Source organism: Triturus cristatus, chromosome 11 (genome assembly GCF_964204655.1).
Source record: "Triturus cristatus chromosome 11, aTriCri1.1, whole genome shotgun sequence".
Taxonomy (NCBI): domain Eukaryota; kingdom Metazoa; phylum Chordata; class Amphibia; order Caudata; family Salamandridae; genus Triturus; species Triturus cristatus.
In genome coordinates, this window is record NC_140594.1 from 361,615,954 (window position 1) to 361,638,469 (window position 22,516).

The 22,516-nt window shown below is 42.7% G+C and overlaps 1 protein-coding gene across 2 annotated transcripts in view; it reads left to right on the plus strand.

The window, feature by feature from the left end:
• Nucleotides 1-22,516, plus strand: part of LOC146784178 (uncharacterized protein C5orf52-like) — a 93,960-nt gene that overhangs the window by 58,137 nt on the left and 13,307 nt on the right. For both annotated transcript variants that reach the window (XM_085634417.1, XM_085634418.1), the window contains exon 2: nt 6,647-6,755. In XM_085634417.1, coding sequence (XP_085490543.1) covers nt 6,647-6,755 — 109 coding nt within the window. The remainder of the gene's footprint in view (nt 1-6,646; nt 6,756-22,516) is intronic.

A 22,516-nucleotide genomic window follows, 5' to 3' on the forward strand; every position in this document is an offset into this window, starting at 1 on the left:
GCAATCACTGGTTAAGTCAAGTGCCTTCTAAAGTTTGTTGGGGAACTGTTTTTTGAGTGGCACTATGTTTATGTCCCTGTTGAATGCCCATTGTCCTATGCTACGGGCTGTCGCAGGAACATGTAAAATGCAAACCAATAGATAATGATATTTGGTGAAGGGCATATATCTGTCTTTGTAAAAATAAAAGGTTACAAAGACATTATAGTTAGGCTCAGATTTTACTCATACAAAATCTGAGAAATGTTGCTGTTAGAGTTACCTGAGCTAACTACAACTTACGCCCCCAAAGCTCTGCTTATGACCTCACATAATACATCACATAACATCCTTCAAATTTTGCAGTGAATTTCTAAGTTTTTTAAAATTGTATTTCCTAACTATCACGTCCCTGTAACTTTTGGTTTTGTGAGTGATTTTCAATGGTTTTTAAAATGTTTTCCCTGACTGTAACCTGTTGAGGTTTAATTTCTGTGAAATGAGCATCGTGCCAGAATGAATCCTGACCTGGGTATTTATCCAAGAACAGGTCTCCATTTTTTGCAACATCTCTACCCAACTGGAGTACTTTCTACTGACTAATTAGTATGTGCTACCTGTTGGGTAAATGTATAGTGCATCTCCTACAATACAGCGCTGTAAAGAACGGAGAGGACATGTCTCCAGTAATCGTTTGTCTGTAACTTTGCCAATGGGATTGTTGCTCTGAGCATCTTAATGACTAGCTATAGTGGTATGTTTGTTGTAGGTTTTCGAGCGCCACACAGGAAAATAACACTAGTTAAATAATCGAGGTAATAATATCTGGGTAACAGTGCTAACATGGTGAGGAGAACCACCAACCTCTTCAAAACTTTGTGACCTAGGCCAACAAATACATTCTAAATGTTTAACAAATCCTTAGCACACATCAAAACAATAACTTATGGATCAGAAATAAATGGCAAAAGAGTAAGCACAAAATATCTTGGACGTATGTAAGTTTTCTTGTTTTTTAATCCAGTGTATCTTCAGGCTGAAAGATCTCCTTAGAACAATAGCAGCCGACACGTGTTTCGTCGCAAAAGGGCAATATCCCGCGACTTTTTCAAGGCTGCTATAGACAAATAAACCAATGTATCCCCTTACAACATCAGGAGAACATAGTCTAAAACATTTGTAAAACAAAGACAAAGGTGCCGATTAGGATCCTGGAAAAATTTTCCCCGTACGACTCGTATCCGGTCTTTTTACCGTACGAATCGTACAAGTGCCGTACAAACTGCCAAGTACGATTCGCATGGGAAAAACTCCATACGAGTCGCATTGGGAATAATTCCCCACACGTCCTCGGGTCGGAAAATGTGTCCTACACGTCCCCGGACGATTTACCGTACAAACGTGAAAAGTAAAGTCCGACCGCGCAAGTACAATCCATCCCGTGCATCCGATGTCACAACCGTATGGAAAAAACACCGTCCGCACCGAACTCCCATTGCAACCATGGAGACATGTGCCCACATATGCGCCGAACCACCCCCCCAGCCCCCGTATGTACGCGCCGAACCCCGTGTATGTACACCCGTGTATGTTCGAGTCGTACCCCCGTGTATGTACACCCGTGTACATGTCGAACCCCCCGTGTATGTACACCCGTGTACGTTCGAGTCGTACCCCCCCGTGTAAGTGTCGAACCCCCCCGTGTATGTACACCCGTGTACATTCGAGTCGTACCCCCCGTGTATGTACACCCGTGTACGTGTCGAACCCCCTGTGTATGTACACCCGTGTACGTTCGAGTCGTACCCCCCGTGTATGTACACCCGTATACGTGTCGAAACCCCCCGTGTATGTACACCCGTGTACGTGTCGAACCCCCCCGTGTATGTACACCCGTGTACGTGTCGAAACCCCCCGTGTATGTACACCCGTGTACGTGTCGAACCCCCATGTATGTACACCCGTGTACGTTCGAGTCGTACCCCCCCGTGTATGTACACCCGTATACGTGTTGAAACCCCCCGTGTATGTACACCCGTGTACGTGTCGAAACCCCCCGTGTATGTACACCCGTGTACGTTCGAGTCGTACCCCCCGTGTATGTACACCCGTGTACGTGTCGAAACCCCCCCGTGTATGTACACCCGTGTACATGTCGAACCCCCCCGTGTATGTACACCCGTGTACGTTCGAGTCGTACCCCCGTGTATGTACACCCGTGTACGTGTCGGGTGTACATACACGGGGGGTTTCGACACGTACACGGGTGTACATACACGGGGGGTTCGACACGTATACGGGTGTACATAAACGGGGGGTTCGATGCGTACACGGGTGTACATACACGGGGGGTTCGACACGTACACGGGTGTACATACACGGGGCGGTTCGACACGTACACACATACACAGGGGTACGACTCGAACGTACACGGGTGTACATACACGGGGGTTCGACACGTACACGGGTGTACATACACGGGGGTTTCGACACGTACACGGGTGTACATACACGGGGGGGTTCGACACGTACATGGGTGTACATACACGGGGGGGTTCGACACGTACACGGGTGTACATACACGGGGGTACGACTCGAACGTACACGGGTGTACATACACAGGGGTTCGACACGTACACGGGTGTACATACACGGGGGTACGACTCGAACGTATACGGGTGTACATACACAGGGGGTTCGACAGATACATGGGTGTACATACACGGGGGGTTCGACACGTACACGGGTGTACATACACGGGGGGTACGACTCGAACGTACACGGGTGTACATACACTGGGGGTTCGACACGTACACGGGTGTACATACACGGGGGGTTCGGCACGTACACGGGTGTACATACACGGGGGTTCGGCGCGTACATGGGTGTACATACACAGGGGGTACGACTCGAACGTACACGGGTGTACATACACGGGGGGGTTCGACACGTACACGGGTGTACATACACGGGGGGCTCGACACGTACATGGGTGTACATACACGGGGGGTTTGGCGCGTACTCACGGGGGCTGGGGGGGGTACGGCGCGTACCGGGCCCCCTATTCTGGTCGTTTCACGGCGTACTTCGCTTTTCCGGCACTTTTTGGGTGCCTTGAAAATATTGCCATCCGGACTGCTGTCGGTTCGAATCGTACTTCCTGGGTCGTGAAACGCTGCCTGAAAGCGTCCCGACGTCACGTCGGAGCATTCCCGGATCACATTCGTATGTATATTTTCGTCGGTCCGTGTTTTTTACGAATCGTACGGAAATGGTGTTTCCGTGCGAATCGTACTTCCATGTTTGTGAAGTTTTACAACCGGGTACGAGTCGGACGGAGAAAACGCTCCGACCGACGGTTCGTACCTGGTTTTTCCAGGATCGTAATCGGCACCAAAGCGTCTGAGAGGCCAGCATACACGTATGTGAAGTTAAAAACATATACTAAATCTAAAGATGATCTTATTTGGGACTGAAAAAGGGCCCAGAGTAGAGATGGAGAATAATGGAAGAGATAGACAGAAATGTGTCCACACATGATAAGGGTTGAACGTGAGTAGAGATTTGTATAAGATCAGAAAACATCTGTCTTTGGTAGAAGAAACATAAACGGGTGAAAAAGTACAGCTACGAGGGCCCGCAAGAGGAATATATACTACGGGTGAATTCAATAGCTGTAAAATCAGGCATGCAAAGGTGTTGATTACGAAAGTGTCATTCAAAAACAATGTGCACGTGTGCACCATGTGTGACCCATATTGTCATTAACTAAATCAAGGGAGTCAGGTTCCTACATAAATCGTGGATGTAATTCCGTCCCACGAGGGATTCAAAATCTGCTCTATCCTAATCCAAAAATGTTCATGGAAGTGTAGAGAAAACACACTTGGATGATTTGTACTTTACAGAAGTTAAGAGCTTCTTTGTTTGATAGAGATGTGATCGTATTCCTAGGCATCAAGACTTTTTTTTCTGGTAGGAGCTGGGGTTCTAGCAGAGCTCCCACTGACAATATAAAAACCAAAACATTTTTTTTTTTGCCTTGCGGAATTCTCCCAGTCTCTTTTTTTCAAACTTTTTTTTCTGGGATGAGCCCCAAGATGGCTGCCAACACTTCCTGGTTCTAGTGCTGGCAGCCAATCAGATTTGTGCACGGGGACTGTCGGATTTTCAGAGGATATGCGCCCCTATATATACAAATTTGGATTTTGGTTAATATCTCTAAAACTACTCAAAGGATTTAAACCAAATGAGAAAAAGGCACCTCTCTGGACTAATATTTACCTTTCTGCTAAATTTGGTGCAATTCCGTTCAGCAGTTCGGGCTGTAGCTCGGTCTACAGTCCCTATTGGTAATTGTATGGGGAAAATGTATTATGGGCGCCCCCTTTTTCTTGGCCAACCCTGGACAGATCACCCCACACTTTTAACCCCTTGTGTGCCACGCCCTTTCCCCGCCCTGTGCCGGCCGTTACATTAGCGGGCGGGGTTCATGACGAGCTGGACTCGTCATGGGCACAGCGCAACCGCGGCCCATGACGAGTCCAGCTCGTCATGGGCACACAAGGGGTTAAGGCAGCACTGCAGTCAGTGGCTAACTAGTTTTGAACATTTTGTGAGGATTCATCAAATGGCACAAAATTTATTGGCAAATTAAAAAAAAAAGAATTCCTATGGAAACTAGGTCCTAACTATAACTATCTACCGGCGATATATACACACACTAAAACCTGCAGTTCAAGTCATTAAAGTGGTCCCTCTCGAGTCAAATGCTAAATCTTCACAATTCCTTGTTCTGCCCAGAGCTGCGGTTCATCAAGGCCCTATTGAGAGAAATGCAAAACCATTTATACTCTTTAGTGAAGGTTTAGCTCCACAAATTATTAGTAGTCCCTCACAAGTCAAATGCATAAGCACTGAAATTCTTACATCGAGCTGCAGTTCCACTAGGAGTTACTATGTGCCCCTAACAAGTCAAAAGCATTGAAATGCTTTTATTAAGCTGCAGTTCTAGTTGTCATTACTAAGTGTCCCTTAAAAGACGAATGCAAAAGCATTGAAATTCTTTCATGAAGCTTCAGTTTCACAAGTCCTTACTAGGTTTCACTTTCTAGTCCAATGAAAAAGCCTTGAAATTCTTACATGAAACCGCAGTCTCACCAGTAATTATTGGGTGTCCCTTCTGAGCCAGATACAAAAGCACTGAAATTCTTACTTGAAGCTGCAGTTCCAGTAGTCGTTACTAGGAGTCACTTTCTACTCAAGTAAAAACGCATTGAAATTCTTAACTGAGGCAGCAGTTCTACTAGTTGTTACTAGGTGTCCCTCACAAGTCAACTAGAAAAGCATTGAAATATTTTCATGAAGTTGCAGTTTCACCTGTTAATAGAGGTCCAGGTCAAGTCAGAAGCAACTGCTTCAAATAACCTGCAGCCAAATGAGGGTGGGTGGCTTTAGAATAATAAAAACATGCATACACATGTTTGCAATTTTAATAGTTTGTGCTTGTTTTCCATAGGATTAATTATTTGCCAAAGCTGGTTCATAATAATGAGTCAAGATAACAGATTTCAAAACATTTCTTTATTTTAAAAAATATATGTTTTCGCACCCTGCTATCTCTAGGAACTTTTATTCATGGTAAGTACAAGTACATTTGTATTGCAGACAGTTTATGTTTTGGTGTGTGTAAGCTTTATCTTTGAGTAACACACTCTGATTTCTCTTCAAAATGACTTTCAGTTGAAAGGAGTATTTTCTGCAGACCGACAGTGCTGCTACAACACTCCAATAGGGGAGATGTAGTTTCACAAGTAGTTACTAGAGAGCTCTCTCAGTGGTTGAAATGTCAATCACAAACCTGTGTAGAGTGTGGCTTCAACCTAAACATCGGCATATACACTCTAGCTACTCCAATGCTTTGTGCTAATTTTCAATGGGATAAATAAATATACTAAAGATGGTTTATAGTGAGGAATGAACATTGTAATTCACAATAAATGTCTTGAGAGTTATAAAAAGAGTCAATGTAAACCTACTATCAATCATTGAGAAGTGCAAGTGTCTAACAATTTCTATTTTTGTATGTGTATGTGTACATGTACAAAGGCAAAAGGCAGACACTCAAAGTGAAAGCATCAAATGGCTGGAGTGTACTGGCCTGCTGAACTATACCTTCTGCTGTGGTGGGAGGGAGTAACATTTGAGTGGTATGTCAACAGACCAATGGAGAAAGAATGTTGAGTGGGAGCCCCTATAACTATGTACGTATATTTTGTATGATATTTTTTGGAAAACATGCTAGAAACAGCTAAAGCGGTCTTTCGGCCAGACCTAAAAAGAGTGACTTAATGGAATGCTATAAAAGACAATGTAAAGAGGTACTGAATGAATCAAGGTTAATCTACGCAAACACTAAAACCAGATCTTGGACAATTAAAAAATATTTACTGAGTTATATTTTTTCATAGTACATTATGGTTGTATAATACATAACCACACTTGTGAACGTCCATGCTGATGTTACTGCGAAGCACCTAGAGAGTGATGTAAAAATGAACAGAACGTTTTATCAGATACAAAAAGATGCTCACTCTGTAATGAACCATAGCCAAAAACTAAAGTGATGGACTCCTGAGCAACCTGCAATGTTTTTTTTTTTACACAGGTTACAAGAGGGTAGCGAACTGCGGACAAAGCCGTATATGACCAGAACTTGCATTGCCACCGTGATCATGCATGACAACACAAACGAACAGCGGATTCTGGAGCTAAAGGTAAAGACCAGAGTGGTGAAGAGAATTAGAGTATATATAGTGATGGAGTGGGAGTCTCATTTTATTTGTAGGGGTGCATCATAATCACGTGTAGAGCGCACCCACATATAATCATGTCTTGTGTAAACATGAAGTGTTTAAATTTTGAATGTATTACCATAACTGCGTGATGTATTTTAGGCTATTGACAAGTGTCATGGGGTATTAACGTAGGAAACGAGTGTAACTAGCAGAAAATGTTAACCTGACGAACTCGTGCTGTGACATCTGACACTACTCATGTACTAAATTGTGTTTATTAATGGGGACATTTTCAGAAGTAGGTAAATGTATTAGTTGAAATGTAATAATGATTCTGTATTCCTGTAATGTTTAAATGATGCGTTCTTATGTTAGCTAAAGTTGTAGGCCTGAAATGCAAGTTCCTGACAACTCTAGCTTATGAATTAATAGTTGAATTTCATGAGCTCTGTGGAAGCTGTTCTTTCTCACGTTTTGTAATTCATGTGAAGAAGCATTCCTTTAGACAGAATAATGTCTTTGTTTTAGCAGTTAGGCAAGGAGAGAAGAAGTTACAATTGTGTGACTGTGGCTGATAAAGGAAAGGCAGTGGTTTCACATGGGAGAAGGCCTGGGAGCCAAGGACAGAATGTTGCCAAGGTTGTACATGGAGAACACCGTGGAAAAGTACACTCAGGACTGTACCCAGAGTGGATGACGGGTGCGAGGTGCACTATGGGAATTCTACCTGTGGATAACTTATTGTTAGAAATAGGGAAAGTGCCCTCTTCTTTCTTGCCTTCAGATAGAGAACATCCTAGAATGAGCTCTTTCTAATTGACCCATGGATGGAGGAGAGAGTTCTTAGGAAGACTCCGCAACTGACACCTTTTCCCTTCCTAATGGAAAATGCTTATGTAGGGATGTCATCTTAGTGTTAAAGTAGGGTTAGATTTAATGCTTTCCCCTCATCAACCCTCGATGCAGGGTAACTTGGATGCTTCCTGATTTCCTGTATTCACTTCTTCAATTAATAGTTTTGTTCATGCTGCACCATCTAAACTGGATGCAGAGATTTGGATTCATGCTAATTCCTTTGTATTTCTATACCCTCGTGTTGAGGTGTGTCAATGTCCAGTTATTTTTGGTATTTTAATAATCTAATTACTCTTACGTAGTTGTCAGTGGGTTATTATGCATCAAAGAGAATTATTGGCAAATTTACTGTTTATTAACAACTTTTCTCCCCTTTAAACTTTTGTGCTGCCAAAAAGAACCACTGGAATGTGTCTCTAGAGATGGTCTAGAATTAATGTACCTGGCCCTTTCAGTAGCAATCTTGGCATCCAATGTTTTCAGGGTGTCTGCTAAAAATGACATTAGAGATCTGTCAATGAGGGACTGAGGTTAGATCTTGAGGAGGTGGGCATTATGTGTGATGTGGGTGGTAATGATTGCCTCTTCTATTTTAACCCACCACTCTGCTTTTGCAACTGTAAATATGTTTGGATGGCCCACCCAACTCCTTGCTTGAAGTATGAAACTGTAGCAGCAATAGTATTCTACTCCGTACTACAAGATTCAACTCTTTCTCTTGCATGAAAATAAACACGAATACAACTACAGGGTGGTTTAATCGTATGATCACTCTTTTATTTGTGGTCAAATAAGAGTTCATGGATGTTGGCACGGGAATTGCCATGGAGGGGTTGGAGTGCTCTTAATCCTACACACTGTGCATTCATAACATGCAAAGATTTCTCCAGCTTACTTGCACAAAATACAGGAGTATCAACATTATTGTACTATACACTGTTTGGCCCTATTGCTATAACATAGAGTCCTCTGTGTGCTTCATCTCTAGTCTCTCTGTGAAACACCAAATCACTAGCATTGCATCTCACCTTTACTGCAGCTATTGAGATGGAGGTGATGCTTTTGTACATTTACAGAAGTTATTACAAAAGGTGAGTAACAGATTCATACTTTTAGATACACTCTGCCTGAGCCTACAACCTGGCAAGATTTCATATCAGGAATGAATTGGAGGATGGCAGTAGCAGTAACCATAACATTTATGGTGAATGCTGCCCTCAGTGAGCTTATTCTTCATTGCACGTGTCCAGAAAAGTGCTTACAGAAAGCAAGTCAAGTATCCCAAGGTGCCACCCCCATTGATGACATCTGCTGGCACATGCATCTGAAAAGAGATGGACAAGCCTCATACTTCTGCGAGAGGTGCCATATGAATGAGAAACATCGAAAATGCAGGAGAACAATTTACAGGCAACTGGATTTCCCTATGCATGCGTGATGGAGTGAGATGAGCCTGCCCTTCTTCAAAATGTTTACTCCAACTGGGTGAACATTCACAAAGAAGATTGTGTTCACTAGAACAAGGCTTTACAGAGGCAGCCAACTCAACCTAAGCAACAGAAAAGTAGGCCACAATCTGGGGTCACCTAACTTCTGGATAACTCTGTTCACAACATAGAGATGCGCACCAACAAGCCATCCAGGCTTTCTTCAGTCTTGTTTCTGGCATAGGATTTGGTATGGGCATTACAAGGAAGGCTGAGCAGACTCACCTCGGTATCTCTGGGTGGAAAGTTCCCAGTGTGTTGCACTCATGCCCGTATCTTTGCTCAGAGCCTCCCCTAAGCTCCTAATACAGAGAGATAAAAACAAAATGGCGTAATGATAAAACCTTTCTGTGGGTGATCCCTGTTCTAAATAGTGCCTTTGTCTTGGGGACTGGCACCTCCCTTTGCCCCCAAAGAATCTGACAGTCTCTATTCACTGAGTATCATCAAAGGAGTTAAGTGGGGTTCTTTGTAGGTCCTTCTCATTTGAAACTACTTATGTTTAATGGTCCCCGCCCCTACTTGTGCTCTCTGAAATAATGTTTACTTTTTATGTAAAAAAATCTGTAGCCCTCCCTAATATGAATTCTTCCTGTCACAGGTCTTATATTGTGGGAATAAGATTACCTAAGCTCCCCTTTAACACCATTGGGGATGAGACAACAGTTGTGATAAAGCTGGGAGGTCCTTTTCAATGAGAATTTTAATCCTGGATTTGTGAGATGGTGTAAGAGTTGTCAGTATTGTGACTAGTTTAGTAGCCATGAGCAAACAAGGCAAGACAGCAGAACCTGAAGTTCTATGCTGATATCTGATGACCCAGAAGGATCAGCAGATTAGTTGCATAGCTTGAATATTCAGAGAGCCTCCAGCAAGTTGGACATGATACTACGGGTATACACTGCACTGCCACAGAAATTATCTGGCACAACACAGTTTGATAAGCCCATGACCGGCTAACAGAGATGGGAAGAAGGGAAGCCACTTGTTCATTTAGAAAATGCCTCTGGCCCTATATCTATATACTAGTATATGGTATTTCTGTCCAGGTGTCTCTACACTCTGTAAATCTCGTTCTGTGTCCTATCGAACTACTTATTCTGGTAGGTCAACGGGCTATTGGTGTGGGAAGGGAAATGAAGCAGTGCCAGACTAGAAGTCTTAAAACTGGACCTAGCTGAGGGCAGATTGAACTCCTGGAGGGACTGGTAAAAGACAAAGACCTCCCCAGGCTGGTTATGAGGAGGGTCATAGGGTGCCACCATGTAACCCTCTTCCTAGTTGCCCGGATTGCACCGGCATGAGAAAGAGTGGCCCTCCATGCTCTGAAGCATGTGCAGTATGCCAGGCTACTTCACATATGGTGGTTGCGGCCTCCATTCATACTCACCCGCACCTCCATGGATTTCTCGCAATGGTTGGATGGAGGCTGTCAGGGGGCGGGATACCTGTTTTTGAATGACTCTTTTGTGACACCAGCAGAAGCAGGAATACTTTTTGGAAGAGCACTGGGGCAGTTTCTACAGTAAGCAAGCGTGTTCTGTATATCTTGAGAGATCGGGACACATTTCCCAGAGGAGCCCAGCGAATCCCATGTCCTGAAGGAGGACAGGCAGATGGACATAATGTCTGCTTGCAATAATTGGAATAAGGACATTGAGAATGGAAGCAGGCTATGGTACAGGTGCAAAAAAAAAAAACAGTCTGCAACTCCAGGTTTCAATTGGCACAATTCTACCACCTCAATAGGGCCTATCTGATGCCACAGCGGCTGCATAGGGTTTACCAAATGCAGTCGATGGGCTGTGTGAAACCCCAGCTGATTTTATTCATGTTACATGGGCATGTGTTGTATGCAATCCTTCTCAGCGGAGTTGCTGTGGGACGTGAAACAGATAAGAGTCAGGGAAATCGGACGATACGCCACTGTATCTTGGGATTTTTGCCGCTCCCTAGGGGCGGATAGAAGATAGGATATAAATGAGCCCAACTCGGACTAGTGCTAGCCAAGTGTTGTATTGCCCTTCATTGGCAAGTCCGGTACCGCCGACGCAGGGTAAGTGGAGAGCTGACCTGCTGGAATGGGCAGTGGCTGAAGAATGTAGGCTTAGAAAGGTACACATGGATGAAAATGCAGAGAAGGATTTGGAGATGTGGGGCATGATGGTGGACTGCCTTGGAGAGTATGGAGGGGAATGGAGGATGGCTCGACTCCGATTACGCCTGTGGCTGTAGTGGTGGCCCCCTGGGAAGGGGGTGAAGGTGGCCCTTCTAGAACACTTGGGAGGGCTCCCCCCTCGCTGGGTACTGTTGGGGCTGTGCGGCAGGAGAGTGAAATGTATGGCAGAGAGAGCGAATGGAAGGTGACAGCTGGCCCCCCTCCCTTCCTCTGAAGATTTGTTCAAGAGTATGCCTTCTGGATCATTATGCATGCACGCACACCCCCCCCCCACGCCAGGCCCATAAGGGAGCACACTTGGCAGCAGTTGGTTAGATACTATGCTGAAGGAATGTTTTCGGGTTTAGACTCTGAGTTTTGTTCCGTTTGCATATTGCAAAATGCTAATAACGACATATGGAGGAAAAAAAACTATATACTAATATCTTCCTTCCATGGAAGAGGAAATGTTGTTTGGAAGTCATAAGGTTGTGAACCAAAGATCTTGGATCTTAGATGAGCCTAATTCTGAACTCTAAGATAGGACTGGTATTGACAGAAACATCATGAGAACCCACTTGAATATGGTCATGTCAAAGGTTTGGTTACTATTTACTATAAAGATACATACAGTAGGGTCAGAGCAGTATTTCTCTCTCTCCCGATGCTATTGTCTGTTTGGTGTAACATCTTCTTTCCTGCTCGCCTGTGTCCGACTCCAGGCTGGAACAGAAAGCAGACAGCCAGGCTCCCACCCCTAAGCTAATCACAATGCTGCGATGGAGCATTGCGATTGGTCTGAGCGCCGCGACACAGCGCTCAGCCAGGGGCTGTAGGGGTGGTTATGTTCTCCATGCAGGCTGCATTACAGGGGATTGGGCATGGCTGGTTTAGGCGACCCAATATGGCCAACCAAACAGTCATTGCGCACTCAGTAGGGGGCAAACCACTCCTCCCCTGCCCTGCTGCTCTGTAAGCAGAGCAGCCCCACCCACCCGCCGGCAAAAAAACCCCTAAAATGTATTGCCATTTTATGTTTTTGCTTCTCGCACTATGAGAAAAGAGTGGGGCGACGCTCCTCCGCCATAGCCAAGGAGCCGCCCCTGAAGGCAAGAGGCACAATATTACATCTAATTAATACACACAATCATTGTTCATGCATTCTATACATAATCAATCCTTTTATATTTTGCTTACTACTTTTAATGCTTTTGTCAGGCCTTGAGGGTGAGTTTGACCTTAAGATGGCGGTCTAGTTGCTTTTTTATTTTTACATATTAGGGGCTGTATCATGATGGACTTTTCTGGTGCAGCACAGAGCCGAGCACCTGTTTAATTCTCCTGCGGGACGTAAAGTGAATTCATATAACGCAATATTTCTGTAATTTGGTGCTTCATTTTCTGTCACCACAGCTCAGAAAGAGACAAACCTTGCTCACTGTTTCCAAGCTGTACTATTTGAAAATAACTTAAGCTCTCATGTACTAATAATCCAAATAGAAAATCGAAAATTGCAAATTGCAAATAAAAAACGATTTACAATTTGTAATTTCTTTTTGAAGTGGTCCTTTTCTGCACACCGACTTCTATCAAATGCATTGGTATTTTGCGAACCAACCTATGGTAATACAAAATACTGAAACGTATTGGATCGCATTGCGACCTACCTCATTAATATGGCTAGAGTCATGAGTATGGTGGCTTGCTATGATGGTCAGCAGACCACCATGTGTGTAAATGTGTTCAAATAACGCAATCATTTGTTTCTTTTTTTAATTGCAGACAGTTTTCCTTAAAGAAAAATGAGATGCATATAAACATTTTTTACAATTTTACAAATATTTTTTAGGAGTAGGCAGTGGTTGCAGAGACCACAAGTAATGATCAATTACTTTAAAAACATGTATAAAATCAGATTAAAATATAACTTTTAAGAAGATATGACCTCTCACACCGTTAATTTCTTTTCCACCAATAGCAGAAATTTTACAAAATGAACATTTAAGATTGTGTCTTCGGGCTTAAAGAACTAGTAATGGTCTATCGACATATTCTTATAGGTTTTTGATTAAACAGTTTTTGGAGTAGTTTTCTCTTTTTTGACAGTAAGACCGGGTAAATGCAGACCACAAGAATTAATGTTTCTGGTGATGGTTTACAAAGTTTGCATATTTTGCCTCTGCTTGCTAAATCCCACTCTGCAGCATGGTCAAGAGAGAGGAGACAACCAAAGCAGAATAACTGAAATGTATATTTTCTAAAACTTGAGTATGCTGTCGAAAATTATGCTTGAGCGTGCGTGTGGTATAGTTGTTAATAACCAGGCGTGTGACGGTGTTTTTCAGTATCTGAGTCCCCAGGCATGGCATATTTAAACTGCTTTTGGGTGATATGGTTTCCTAAAGTTTAACATATATTTCCAGTACTGTTTAGCATTATGCGGGCTTGAGTTAGTGGAAAATGGGTACTAATATTCAAAGTTGCCCAGCACAAGTCTCTCAAAACTATGTCTTGGCGCCGGCCCCCAAAATTCTTAAGATGAAACTGAAAAAAATGGTTTTGTCAACATTCACAAAGGGGAAGGAGTCCTATATGGACCCCTTTCTGTTTGCGAATGGCTTGCCACCTCCTTTGAGGTGGTAAATATTAATGCTTGCAACGGGATTTCAATTGTAAAACATTAATACATAACTTAAAGAATCAGCCCTTTATACGCCCCTTCCAAATACCGATTTGCTATTTACTCACAAACCCAAATTGTGATTCAGTAACGTGTTTCCGAAAATTAATTTTGGGTTTTGTACATTTAAAAATGCCATTTTAGCAGTCATGACGGCTCAAAATTGACCTTTGCAACCGTAAAATAGCTTGGTACATGAGGTCCTAAGTCACAAAAATATTGCCGTACAGGCACATAAAAGAGGCATTTGGTTCTGTGCTGCATTGGAAAAGCCCATCATGAAAAAACCCCCATGGCAGTCTGACTCCAAAATGACTGTTCTGTCTTAGGACATCCTGTCTCCAGTTCAGCCCCAACTTCTATGTTATTTTGCTGTGGCTGTCGGCCACTACTTATACTTTCAGGTGCCCAAGAGAGCCCATGATACTCCTGCCAGGTGCTTTTGTAGAATTGACGGTGCTCCCCCAGCACCTCTTCTACTTCCATTACTTGGCTCTGGCTCTTCATGTGAAGGACCTCTGCATGCGCTTTCAGCTCACCGAACAACTCCTGCGGTGCAGTCCCATTTTGCTCCTGCTGTGCTCATTCATAGAAAACACAGTTCCAGGTCGGACAGCTCTTCTCCCGCCCATGTGAGTCAGTTTTTATGGTGAGCTTCTCCACCATTACCATTACTAAGACTACCTCAACCGTTACCATCATTTAATGAGTTACCATATGCAGATGCATGCATGAGCAATTTATTGGGTAGGTTCCAAGCCATAGGACTACGCTACATGTCCATGCCTTGTTGTGTTCCGTTTCCTTTTTAATGAAATGATGAGTAACTGTAGAAAAATCCTTTTTCAAGTTAAAAAGATGTCTTATTTTATGGTGCTACGGTTTTCCTTGAAATAAATACTTTTCATTGAAACTAATACAAAACATGCAGTTTTCCTTCAAGTAATTATCAGAGCATCATTTAGGTGGACTAATTTTATGTGAATTATATTAGGTGAAAAGCCAGAGGGTCAAGTGGGACAAGTCATCCAAGGATAGACAGAAGACGGAGCACATGATACAGACATAGATGGGAAGTGGGTAGATCATCCCACCGACTGTTGCAAAATTAATCAGTGATGGACAATGGATGGTTTTCCAGGGATTCTGCTGAGGAAAAGAAATATGCTTGGGACCATAGAACATCAGCGTTTAGGGAGTCAGTCACCATATCACCTCAGTACCTATGAGCCGGAGTCTGACTAGCTATAGTGCCCCACTTTCCCTCCTAACCTTACCAGAGAAACAAGTGAATTGGCACCCCAGAACACAACACTCTCGACCCTCTCAGGGATCTCGGTGACAGGACACACCCTTTTGCTTTCTCACTCATACTCGTCCACAATAAAATAAACAAAAGACACGAAGGAAGTTTAGAATATTTATTCAAACTACCATGTCCATAAAATGCAGTATTTGTGCCACAATTAGAAAACAAATGCAAAAATACCGTTAGCATCGTTAATGACCATATACTATAAAGAAAAACCTGTCATGGTGTGAGATAGATTAGCCAAAGCATTTCCCCCTTTCTATTGAAGCTAAATGATTATATATCAAAGATCTCTGGGATTAGTCGTGGACCTTAGCATACACAGCTGGACGCTCTACATATTAACTGCACCAGTGATCTTGTCTCAGAACTCTTGCTCCATATGTTTTCTTAAACTCTTGTGCTCCGTTATATGACAAGACGTGCTCATAAACAACATTCTTGTGTTGTGTCTAAGTGCTAGTATCTACCAGATAGAATAACAAGGGGCATTGTTGTTTGACCTGGTCTAGGGTGTTCAGACTAAATCTCAGGAAAAGAACAGAAAGCAAAAACATATGAAGGTTAAGTATGAAAGTACAGTGTGGCACCAAGCAAGAATGTTTATATAGCAACGTGTGCAAATCAAAATGCGGCCAACTCAAAGGCTAGAAACTCCATAAAAGGAGTCTGAGTCCGCATATGTTGGTTGGTCGGTCAACTGCCCAAGTAAAGAGCTCCAAAGAACAGATATTATCTCTGGTCTCAGACAATGCTAAGACTATTACTGGGCAACCTGCATCCGTGTTAGCAAAGCCTGTATCCAGTAAGCCATGTGCCAATGCACAAGTTTACTCATAGGTTAGTTGCTCAAACTTTGCACTGGGTGAAAGTAGCAAACTCAGGGGACAGTTCTTAAAATGGGTCGCTAAGGGACTCATTTGCAGTCCAATGTCCAAAAGACCAAGGTAGCGGGTGTCTGCAAGGCCAGGCAAATGCCCAGTGCCCATTCGAAGGGGCACCAGATACAGTGAAACACAGGTTGCATGCAGGTAAACCAGGCAGGTCGAAATGTAAGGTGCCAATCAAGATCCAGCTCCTGTAGTACAAACATTCCAAAGATCTGAAGCATACGCTCACAGTAATGTTGGAGCATTTCCAGCCCCAGAGGGCCCATAAAAGGAGCACCCATTGCGGAGAATTCCGTAAATGAGGAACAGCAGCAATGGGAATCCCTCAAACACATGACAAAAAATTGAGTGGATAAAAGCTGGTATTACTCCAAAGATGGTTTGAAATGATCTAACGTGGCCGGAGTCCACAACTTTAAAAAAGTGGGCAAGGACAGCTGTATTAGAAGCATTAAAAAGATTTGATGCACTAATGCTCCGTAGTGCAAGGGAAGATCAGTATTTAACAATGACTGCATTTCACTAGAAGTTCTAGCCGCCTGCAATACGAAGGTCTCATGAGCAGATGTAAGATCTACTTCTTGTTGAAACAATAATGCTTTGAGTCTGCTTAGCTTGTTGAAATCTGCCTTCAAAGTTGGAATGGAAGGTCACAATGAGCTCTCTGTAATCACATGTGGAGGGGAAAACAAGACGTGACCTACTGAGAAATGGACAAAATATACAGGACTCCAGCCCATATTCTGCAACAGTCTTGATCACTAAGTATGAGATAGCTCCCATTAGAAAGTACCGTAACAAAAGGGAGAATTGCGGGAACCAAATTCCCTTTATAAAAGCAAGCCAAATTAGGTGCTGAAGTATTACAGGCGTCGTGAATTTTAACCGGTTTACAAACAAGTGAACGTCCGATAGTAGAGTTGCATTCTTCTCCAGGAATAATAACATCCTTATTAGAACGTTCACAACGATATTTAAAGGGAAGTGACAATTACTCATGAATGAAGCTGCTTTCAAGGGTTCATATCTACCTACAGGGAAATGTTTCATGCATGCTGTAAATTGAAATGTCAAGATGGGAAATGAAATAACACCATGCATTAGCCACACTGCCGAAGGCGTTGCAGCTATGGTGAACGGAAGTTGATCTCAATTTTCTAAATGCAACATTGTGTAAATCGCGTCTTTCATGACCATCAGTTGCTGCTTATGTATTAAATTAAAAGGCAGAAATAAATCGTTGTAATTCAAGTATGATCATGGAGCGTGCCCATTTTTTTGTGTTTGAAGCGTCCAGCTAAACAGCATAATAGATCGAAGCTGACTTTGACCATGACACAATGTGGACATATCACTTTGCACAATATCAATACAGACGATACAATTTTAAGTTGTAAATAACAACGTATCAATACTATTATCAACAACTGCTGACACTTTGTCTAAATTATATTGGTCGATTTGTCTTAAAAGTGCAGCAGCTTCCATCTAGGATAACTTCCAAATTTCATTATAAGTAGCATACATACATCTTTTAGAACATGAGGATTGGGACCTAAAAGAAAATCCAACAAATTCTTATCTTCAGACAGGAGAGAAAGATGTTGTTTCACTGCAGACAGTGTGGAATGTTCCAACCATGTTGACATAGCTTGAATAGGTGGTAACATTACCAGAATGTGTTGACTGAGAGTATCAGAGATCAGTTCGTCTGGATTTAAACCCAGAAGGCAAATTAAGAAAATGGGGATGACAACCATTCTTGTTCACTGGCCACAATAACCACCAGCCAGGACTTGAAAATTAGTAATTAAATGTGCCATTCTTCACCATGCTATTTAATTGGTCTTCAGTGTAGTTTCTCCGACTCTGCAAAATGGGGAACAACCTTTACAACGCAACTATTACAACGCACTACACTTACAACGCATTTTTTACAACGCAACATCCACTACAACGCATTCCATTACATCGCATGACACTACAACGCATTTTTAAAAACTACCTTTACAACGCATTCCATTACATCGCATACTACCTTTACAACGCATACCATTACAACGCATAATATTACATTAAAACCCCTACACTATCCAACACTTACCCTACTGTTGCACCCCCTGGAGTTAGAATAGTAATTTTTACCCCCATACTATCCAACACTTACCCTACTGTTGCACCCCCTGGAGTTAGAATAGTAATTTTTACCCCTATACTATCCAACACTTACCCTACTGTTGCACCCCCTGGAGTTAGAATAGTAATTTTTACCCCCATACTATCCAACACTTACCCTACTGTTGCACCCCCTGGAGTAAGAATAGTAATTTTTACCCCTATACTATCCAATACTTACCTTAAATGCAATGTAATATTATGCGTTGTAATGGTATGCGTTGTAAAGGTAGTATGCGATGTAATGGAATGCGTTGTAAAGGTAGTTTTTAAAAATGCGTTGCAGTGTCATGCGATGTAATGGAATGCGTTGTAGTGGATGTTGCGTTGTAAAAAATGCGTTGTAAGTGCATGCGTTGTAAAAGTGTGCGTTGTAACGACATACATCCCTGCAAAATACCAAAGCGGTCAACGGGGAGAATGGTCAGGCATCTATTTCTCTGATTTTTGCCAATCCCAGACAGGTAGTCTGTTGGATCATTTAATTCAAGAAAATCATTTGGGTGGGAACTAAACAGGCTTACAATAAGGTTTCCTTGCCCTGAACCTGCCAGTACTTCTTACCCCAAAGTGATTTCAAATTGACTTTGTCTTTTCAGTAATCATAACCTGAGGGCCAACTGGTTGACAAACAAAGCTGTATAGATGAGCTTAGTCTGAGTAAGCACATATTTTTAGGTGGAGTTGGAACTAATTTTAAATAATATGACATGGGGTCTGAAGTGTCATAGCCCATAAAATATGTTTACTTTTGCTTAATGGAATTCCCTTGAGGGGGAGCTGGACAATGTCCCCACTGTTTATAATTAAAACGGTGATGCTGTCCACTAGCTTTGTGCAGAAAATGATGTCCATAGTGATGATAACAGAACATATCGGCGTAATTAGCAGAATTAAGATATAGATCCTCTGATTCAAAAACTGTATAATACTCTATTCAGAAAGCATCGAATTTACAGTGTCAACAGCCCAATCCTCCGAGTGTAACCCATAGAAACTTTGAACACATATGGTATCTGCAGGATCTCCAAGGGACCAAATTAGTTTAAAGAAACCTCATCCCAAACAATTCCACTAGTCACTGGAATGGCGGAAATGTTAACGAGGGGCAAATCTCTTTTTAATCTATGCAATGAAGAACGAGGGCCCAACAGCCCGTCGACCAGTTCTGTAGCAGAACGTTCCGGAAGGTAATGGCCATTGATTAACAAGAAAAAAATGGTCACAAATCCAACCCACATGAACAGGAAAACCAAGGAGAGTACGATCCAGACATAAATTCAAGGTGGTACTCGATAAGTGCGTTTTAACCATGAAATAAAAACAAATCTGTGCTGGGGGCGTGTACAAAACAGAACTGTTGGAAGAAAAATTATCTTTATCCATGTAGTACCTGGAAGTACTCAGCTGGAAAACAGAAAGCTGTGACTCAGCAGTAGGGTTCTAAAAATCAGATTCAGAAGGATTCGCCAATGTTTGAGCTATATAAACGACATCTATTGTAGAAGACGTAATTGTAGAAACAGGTAGTGTATCAGTTGTTGACAGCAGAGGACTCCACCTAACCCCAACACCTCCCCCCGCTAGGGAGTATCGGAGTCAGTGGTGCTGACGGGCTGCAACGAAAAGTCTTGTCAAAAGGAACAAATGTTCCGTGACATATTATGAAGAATCGGCTACATGGTGTATTTTGACATGTTCAATGGAGACAAATCGATTTTCTCTATAACCCGGGAGTGGCAGCAACGTCACAGTGTGTTTAGGCTGGACACCAAGGACTGGAACAGGAGCACGGTATGTAGGGCCAAATTCCTTTTTGATTGCCGCCATTTCTTGAATTAGATCTCCAATTTTTGGAAGCCAGCCGGAAACTAGAAGTGGATAGTCTGCACACGAAGAGCTGGATGCATGCAAGTGCTTGTGAGACGGAGCATCACAAAACTTTTGTAGGTCCTGTAAGACAGCACAATGGTTATCTACGCCAAAAGGATACAGCAGCTGCCACAATGTTGGGACCGTCAAGGTCTGGAACAAACATCTTGATGCCAACAAGTATTTCACATGGGTCCGCCCACCCAGAGATCTATTAGGGAGGTTATTTAATGCTTGTTGAACCCCATAGAGATGGTTCAACCAACGACACCCTGTACCTAATACCCTTGCCTATAAGGACTGCTTTAATTCACAGTTCATTCTTTCCACAACAACATTGCCCTCGGCCTATATGGCGCAGAATGATGCACTTGTACACCCATGGACTTCATCGGATCACAGTACGCTTAGAAGCAAAAGCTAGACCTTGGTCTGAAAGGAATGCAGAGCAGGCATAAGTACCGAAGAAGTCTTGAAAATCTTTAATAACGGTGCGGGCATTGGTCACGTGCTGTGGCCAAACCCAGAGGAACCTAGTGCCAGAATCAGCGGCAACCAAAATAAATTTGAACGCAGTATTTCAGATTTGTGGACCACAATGAGTCCAAGTAAATAGAGCCAAAGGGCTGGTTGCAAATAAAGAGAGGTTTGTGTGTGTGTGTGGGTCAATACACAGTAGAACTTTGTATCTGTTGACATATTTGACAACACAAAACATATTTTCTGGTTTGTTGGTAGGCACCTTGCCACCAATAGTGGCGCTGTAAGAGTGAAATAGAAGCAGACATTTCCGCGTGGGCAGAAGCTACACCTTTATGTGTGGCTACAATTAAATTATGTCTGCAGTCTGTGGTGAGAATCACATGATCACCAACTCCAGGAATAATTGCAAAAGGAACACTTAAGTCATATAAAATTATAGGAATATTTAGAAGAAAGACCCTTCGGTAGAGAGGTGCAGTTCTTGAAAGCATTCACGACATCTATCATTGTCGATACAAGCTTCAGAGCGAGTTACGGCTGCATTTTAGCTGTGGCTACTGCAGATTTGGCTGCCTCATCAGCCAGAAAATTCCCTACAGCATATAGGGCTCCCACACGTTGATTACTCAATGTATGTATAACATGAGTTTGAGGCAACCTATCTTTAAGAACTGTCACTTTTACCCAAAGCAGTTTGTGCTTGATTGCGCTACCCTGAACTGTGAAAGTCGCTTTGTCGCCACAATTGTAAATTATCATTGAAAGATTGTATGCAATAATACGAATCACACACAGTAGGTGTTGGAAACGTAGGATCCTTATTTTCAAGTGCAAAGAGCAAAGCCTTCAGTTCAGCCAACCACGCAGTCCAAGTTGTCTGGGGGGGGGGGGGGGGAACTTCATCAAACATAGTACCAATAACAATGTTATGGCGTACCTATAGCAGGTTGTGCGGAACCATGAGTATAAATGATATATTTATGTTGATCAAGAGTCAGAGATGAAAAAGGTAAAGGATAAAAATGCTCATATTGCAAAAATGATTGCGTTTGCAAGGTATGGTCAAAGAAGAAGTCTACATCTACGGCTGTTAAGGATGTAGCCCATGGTACCCACCGAGGATGGAGGGTTTTTGCATTAGGAATGCTAGCTTTTGTGACAGCCTCTAAGGCTGGCACAGGAGAAATGACAATGATGCGTTTATCTTTAGCAAGTGGCTGTTCTTTTAGGAAGGTCATCTGCACAGCAGTAAGTATTTTTTCAGTGGAAGCAAAACGCATTTCTGCTGGGGAATATGAACGAGATTTATATGCTACAGGTACCATTTCACTTTCAATAAAGGTGACATATGTAAATCCAATTTCACTCGGCAAAACGTGGATCACTAAATTTGTGGTATTGACACATGTATGTAAGTGGCATGTTTCAAGTAAGTCATATTGTAAATATGTAAGAGTGTCAGTGTGTTTCGGTGGCCAAGAGGAAGCAGAAACATCTGGGCATATTAAGGGATAGAGTGGCTTGCGCACACTTCTCCAGAATGAGGGGCAAGACTTTTTCCTTCATTTGTAAGTTCATGCCCAAGAAAAGGACACTCGAAAAAGTAATTTTCAATTTTTGAAGTTAAACTTGTAGCAAAGGTCTGCAAATTGCAGTGTGATGCAATCGACTCTTGCTAGATGCGGGTTTAATTCATCATATGTAAGGTAGATATCATCTACATGGGACAGAGCATCAGGGTCAATTTTATGAAGAATCAACACAATTTGTGCCGCAAAAATTCTTGGGCCATTTTTGCAGCCAATAGGGAGACGAGCGTGGTGAATTT